The following is a 6,782-nucleotide window of genomic DNA, read 5'->3' on the forward strand; positions in this document are numbered from 1 at the left end:
CTTAGTGAAGCCCGGCTGGCTATCCCAAATCATGCTCCTTGTCTCTCTGTGCCTTAGCATAGCTAGTAGGATGACCTGTTCCAGGACCTTCCCAGGCAGAGAGGTGAGCCTGACAGCTTGGTAATGCCCAAGGTCCCCCTTTCTAACTTTTTAAAGGATGGATGCAGTGTTTCCCTTTTTTCGCTCACCAGGGACTTCCCTGGACTTCCATGACTCTCTGGATAGCAGGGAGATTGGCTTGTCAACTACATCAGCCAATTCCTTCAGAATCTGATATGCATTCATCAAAAACTTAAGCATATTCAGGTTCCTCAGATGGTCATGAAACTGATCTTGTGAGAGGGAGTTTTCTCTTCCAGTCCACATCCTGCAGTCCACCCAGTCAAGAAGGGTTGGAAAAGAGGTTGCCATTAAAGAATGAGTAACTAAGCTTTCTCTTTGCCCATTGTTACAAGTTTTCCAGCATTTTATATCAGGTATATATTCTTTGAGCTTCCTTTTCTGGCTCACATCAGTTCCTAACTGCATGGAACCTGATACACTGATATCAAGCCTCTGACTGTTGGAATGTGTTTCGATGTGTGTTGTGGTTTAAGAATTCCTAATTCCCCAATTTAGTGTTCCTACTCAAAACACACCCGATAATGTGCTGCTCTCTCACTGTGGCTGTCTTCCCCTGTAGCAGGATCAAGAGAAGAATGGAGGCACAAAAAAGTAAAGATCATGGGTTGAGATGAGAATGATTTAGTGGAAATAGCAATGAAATAAAAAAAAAAAAAAACAGTAACAACAATACTAATAACAGTGTACAAGACAGGTGAATGATTCACATGTGATTTCTCATTATGACCTCATCTGAGTGTGCAGTCCAGTAAAGTGAAAAAGGCAGGTGTGAGTACCTCACCACGTGCTGAGGTGAAGAACCTCAGGGTCCTGGCCATGACCCTCCTGGCTGCTGCAAAGTCAACCCTGTTGATTGGCCAGAATAAGGACATGTTAGTAAGTGGGGACCATGACACATTCACCAAAACTTCCCCATGTCTCCTGTCTTAGGTGAATTTTTTTGTGTGTTATGGGGCTGATCTTTTGATGCCTTTCACAGGTAAGCAGATACTTATGGGGACACAGGAATTTCACAAATTCCATTGAAACAGGATAGCTTGAGGTCATAAAGATCAATACACAGCAACTCCAGATGAAGTGCTTTTGCATGATTTAAAATGAATAAATTCTTTATGAGCGTTCATTTTAATATTAGTCACAGAAATTATTAAAAATGCAAAGCCTTTAAAGCTATTTTCATCAGTGTTACTTAATCAAACCAGTATTTTTTTTTGCAACTCTGTCTTTATCGTGAAAAGGAAAAACTGTAAGGAATACAAAAAATTTAATGTGTAGCTGTTGCCATGGATTTTATGTAGAAATGAATTGTATGCTACATTGATTACTGTCAGCACAAAACCCTTGATAAATTGGACAAGATGGAAATCATACTATGTTAATATTTCTTATTACTTCAGCTCTTTTCCCCACACAATTTTAATGAAACCTTATAGTTTGGAGCTTTATTTTTCTCATTATTACTTTTTCTGAAGAATTGGCTTGTTTTTGCAGGAGAAGCTTAATGTCAACAATATGGGGCATCAGGTGATAATATTTGACTTTTCTGTCATAAGAGGACTGTGGGAAACTCGAGTTAAGAAGAGCAAAGAACGTCAGAGGAAGGAGAAAGAAAGATTAGAACAAAGTGCATTGGAGAAGTAAGACAACTTTTGTATTAATTATTTTAACCAAATCTGTTCTTATTATCCACTAACATTGCCATATACTAAATATAATAAATAGAAATATATGTAATAAATATGATAAATATACTAAAAATAATTGTTTATTAAAATTTTGGGGTTTGGGTTTGATTTCAATGACATCTTACTTCCTTTCCTCACATGATAGTTAGAGAAATGAAGCACAAACAATACTTATGTTTCATTAGTTTCTGCTCTTTCCTATGTAGATCAAGCTATATTAATGATATATTTTATTGTTAACCATAGACATAAATGGAAGATAAAAATAACATATATTTTTGTATGTTTTTATTTTAATATACTGCATAAAAGTAGGGATTATTAATTTTAGAATTAGTGAACATATGCTCACAGGTTTCAGTACTAAGAAATACTTTAAGTATTTTTGTTGTGTTGAGAGAAAAAAGAAAAGGAGTTAAATAAGGGGACATATTCAGTTGCTTCTGAATAAGTAATACCAAAGAGAATATGAATTATTGGGTTATTTTTTCTTGAGGTATTAAAGAAGGTTTGATTATAATGCTTACACCAATTATAATTTTATTGCTTTTATTATACTGAATTTATATTTTCTTTAAGCAATATTTTGTTTCCTATAAGACACTGTTAAATATTAAACTACATTGGGAAGTTTGAAAACACAGGATTTATCAATATCCTCCCTCCGAGAACAGAAAAAAATAGAAATCATGTTCTGTTTTAAAAATAAAATGCACAGGGTTAAACAGCGCCCTTGTTTAAGAACATAATTGCGTTGAACCTTTGTGTGGTGATTCAGCGCTCTCAGGACACCCTCACTAGTAGATTCTCACTGCCAGGGCAGCTGCCCTGGCAACAGAGCAGCTGGTCTAGGAGGAGACCAGGATAATACAGAGTCTGACCATCCTTTCTGTGGGACCTTTCACTTCAAAACAGCCATAGCAGGAGTCTTGGTTTTCCCACCTCCACCAAAGCTTACAATAAATACTGTAATCCTAACAAAAACAGAAGAAAAAAAAGAAAAAAATAAGTTCATCCTTCAGATTGAACTCTCTAGAAAGGATAAGCATTCATTTTGGTGTGAGCCGTGTCCTGGTTTCAACTAGGATAGATTTAGTTTTCTTCTTAGTAACTGGTACAGTGCTGTGTTTTGGATTTAGTATGAGAATAATTTTGATAACACACTGCTGTTTGGATTGTTGCTAAGTAGTGCTTATGTTAAGCCAAGGACTTTCCAGCGTCTCATTCTCTGCTAGTGAGGGGCTGAACAAAGAGCTGGCAGGGAGCACAGCCAGGACAGCTGACCTGAATGTGGTATTCCATATGATAGAACTTTATTCTTGCTATATAAATTGGTTGAATTGGCCAGAAGTGAGTGATTTTGTTTCTCAGAAATCAACTAGGAGTGTGTCAGCAGGTCGTAAGCAGTTGTATTTGACATAATTTATTTATCTGGGTTTTCTTTCTCTCTTTCCATTATTATTATTGCAATGAATATTAATATTATTATTATATTTTACTTTGTTTCTATTGTGGAACTATTCTTAACTCAATGAAGAAGTGTTACTTTTTTATCCTGATTCTTCTGCCCATGCAGATGTGGGGAGGCTGGGGAGTAAATGTCTGTGTGGAACTTGGTTAACATGGGGTTAAACCATGACAGCTGAGAGATGGTTGTTTGCTGTTTCCCATATGGTAGAAAGCACAAGTAAAAGGACTTAGGATGAAACTTATTCAAACCTTATTTGTCCTAATGTGGACAACATGTCAACATCCCCCTGCCACTTTTTTTTTTGGTTTTGGTTTTCTGTGGTGCAGAAGATAACTTTTGAGTTCACTAGTACAAAAGCAATTGATACATGGTAAGTTCTCTCTGTAAGAGTGAATAAGGACAGCCTTATGTCCTCTGAGATAGCTAATCTGAGCTCCCATGGCTTTTGTCAGTTAAGAATATGTTAAGAATAAGTTCTTACAGTGACTTGTCTTTTCCATGAAACCAATGCATTCTACCTGTTTTTCTCTGCCTGTGGTTAATTATTTTGGACACACTTCTATCTGAAAGAGTGGAGCTTCACTGCTTTTTCTGCATTCTTTCCACTAATGAAGTCCAAATTAATTATCTTATCTTCCCATACCACTCAAAGATAGGAAATTTGAGATATAATGCACAGAAATAAGAGTTCCCAGGTGCACTTGCTGCATGCGCAAAGGATCTTTTTCTTCCTTTAAATAATTAAAATTAATGTATTTTACTTTGTTTAGCTGTGTGTCTTCATGCACTCAGATTGCTTTCCAGTTAGTACTACTTGTAGAGCTCCTGGGAAAAAAAAGGGGGAAATACATTAGACTTTGTCTCCTGAGTATGAGTGATGAGTATTTCACCCACTGAAACAAATGGCAAAGTTCATGTTCATTCTCATGGTGCAGGCCTTATAGAATGGTCAAAGCTGATAGAATAATGGTCAAAGTAATAAGAATATTGGTAATATGCCAAATTCAGTTAAAAGAAAATCCTCTTTGTTTTATGAGGTGTGCAGTGACCACTGGCATTTAGGTCCTAAATGTCAGCTTACAAGTTATTTCTTATGTGCTTTTCAGTGCTCTCAAATGTCAGACCAAAAATATGAGAACACTTTGCTGATTTTTAGCTTGAAAGTATAGATAAAATTGTATTTCTAATTAAATAATAGAAATAATGTTTCCATGTATAAATACATTTCATTACTTTATGGAGTTCTACATTGACTTAATTCAGGTATCATACTCAGGGATTAAAATTCGATTATTGTCAGGTAGGTCCACTGAAATCAATGCAAGTTCATACTGTGCCACAGTAAGAAAGTATTTTGATCGAAAATGATTGCTTCCAAAAGATATTTAGAGAGGGATCTTTCCTGAAATGAAGACTACATTCTAGCATTTAAGGCTCTAGATATTCAATTCTGTCAGAAGTCAGAGTGAATTCTTAAGTAGTGTTGAAGTTAATAGAGTTCCTCTGCAAATATACTCATGCAACAGAGTTTGGAATCTGGCCTTTGGGGCTGGTGTTTTTGTTTTTTTTTTTTTTTTGTTTGGTTTTTTTTTGTTTATTTGTTTTTTGTTTGTTTGGTTTTTTGTTTGTTTGTTTGTTTTTTATTTTTTTTTCCTCAAAGAGGTTATAATTTGCTAATGCCTTTGAGACTGTGCAGTTCCTCTATATGCTGCATTACTATGTAAAATGACCTGATAACATGCAGTGAAATGTAATATGTATTATTCGAGGACAGACTCCCAGTCAACCTCTAGGGAGCTCTGTTTGCCTTAAGGCAAGGTAATTTTGTTCATGCAGCCTCATTAAACTAACTTGTAAGACAATTTTTGACTGAAGATTTTCTTCAGAGGAAAATCCCACAAATGAATGAAAAGCTTCAGCTGAGCATTAATGGTGAAGCCTTGTAAAGATTTGTTTACAAGGTAGATTTTTAAGCAACTGGCTAGTGAAAGCTAATTCTGGACAACCAGCTACTGAGAATACTGGCCTTCTGGGTATTGGTATCAGGTAAATTTTCTTTATGGATTTAATTCAGTTCTCTGTTTCCTCTTTGGTTTTGTGGGACTGTGAAAGTGTGGCAGCTTAAAGAACACATGTAAACCAACAACTGAATATAAAAGAAAAGGAAATGGAACAGCTTTGGGTAGGCTTATTTTCATTTTATGTCATCTTCTTGATCCTGTCAGACAAGTCCGTTTGAAATCTCCCATAGAATATGAACCACAAACTGATAAAAATAGTGCGGACTGTCCTATGTGTTTATGAAAGTGCATATTATGGAAAGAAGTGTGTGTTTATAGCACTGTTTTATATTTAATATTCTAGATTTTTGTAGTGGTGATCTTTTATTAAAACCATCTTTTACTGTTCCCCAAAATCCTGAATACTGTCAGATGACCTTGATGTAGTGTGATGATTTTCCTCATTGAGATTTCTTTTTCAATGGTTTTCTTTTTCTTTTTCTTTTTTTTTTTTAATTTTTTTTTTTAGGGAAAAAGAGTTAAAGTTTATAAAGTTTACAGTTAGGGTTTTTTTTTGAGGGATGGCAACATGTTTGTCATTTGTGTGAGAAGTAGGCAAGATAAAGCTGAAGGCTAACAAATTAAACATCCCAGTGAGGAAATGCCAGAGCTGTTTGCCCAAATTAGCTATCTAAATCTTTGTTATGAAATGGCACAGCCTTCTCTGTCCACCAACAAACAAGCAGCAAAAATAAAAGTTTGTTCAGCTACCTCTTCTGCTGTCCCTTCTCCGAAAATTTCTTCTCAAAGTCTGGGTAATTCAATGTGCATGTATTATTTTTTGAGTTGTATATTTCTTGAATATTAAAAATAAAAAGCAACAAGAAAACTACACATTGCAGGCAGACTGACTTTTTTTCCCCCGAGAGTTTACAAGTTTAATAAAAACTATTTGTCTCTATCACTCTCCCAAATTTCAGTGTTATAACTCTATTTGTACCTTAACAAAGATTTCATTTGTTATGTTTATCTTTATTCTCCTACTCAATACCCAATGCAGAACATTTTCCAAGCTAGTCTATAACTAGAGCTGGCAGTCTCTTGGCTGCAAACACAAATTGCAGTCAACAATTTTGGTTTCGATCTGCAGCACTAATAAAAATACTGTGTTATTTGCCATTGTTTGTAGGCACTTGTGCATACAGACCATATGTCTAGAGTAATGCACAGCAGTGCATTGTAAGATAAAAGCTGATGTTCAGCCACAATCCTTTAAATTGCATGGAAGAACCTGGCAGTGATACTGAAATCGAATCAATCCAATTGAATTTGAAGCAAATGTTACTCATCCATCAGGAATATTATTCTGGGCTGAGCTCCAGTTCTACTGTGATAATATTCTAAAAATTCCATAGGATTATTTAATGATCCTGTGCAGCTAGTGACTCTGATTTAAACATTGCTCAGGCGTTCTAAACTGGTGTCACCATGTAGTGTCCCAGT

At 35.5% G+C, this 6,782-nt stretch overlaps 1 protein-coding gene across 1 annotated transcript in view; it reads left to right on the plus strand.

Moving 5' to 3' along the window:
- The first annotated feature begins 1,635 nt into the window (after nucleotides 1-1,635).
- The window catches only part of LRRC2 (leucine rich repeat containing 2), a 65,383-nt gene continuing 60,236 nt past the window's right edge, over nucleotides 1,636-6,782 (plus strand). The window contains exon 1 of the mRNA XM_005426889.2: nucleotides 1,636-1,761. Within this exon, the coding sequence (XP_005426946.1) occupies nucleotides 1,636-1,761 (126 nt within the window). The remainder of the gene's footprint in view (nucleotides 1,762-6,782) is intronic.

Source organism: Geospiza fortis, unplaced genomic scaffold (assembly GCF_000277835.1).
Source record: "Geospiza fortis unplaced genomic scaffold, GeoFor_1.0 scaffold325, whole genome shotgun sequence".
Lineage (NCBI taxonomy): Eukaryota > Metazoa > Chordata > Aves > Passeriformes > Thraupidae > Geospiza > Geospiza fortis.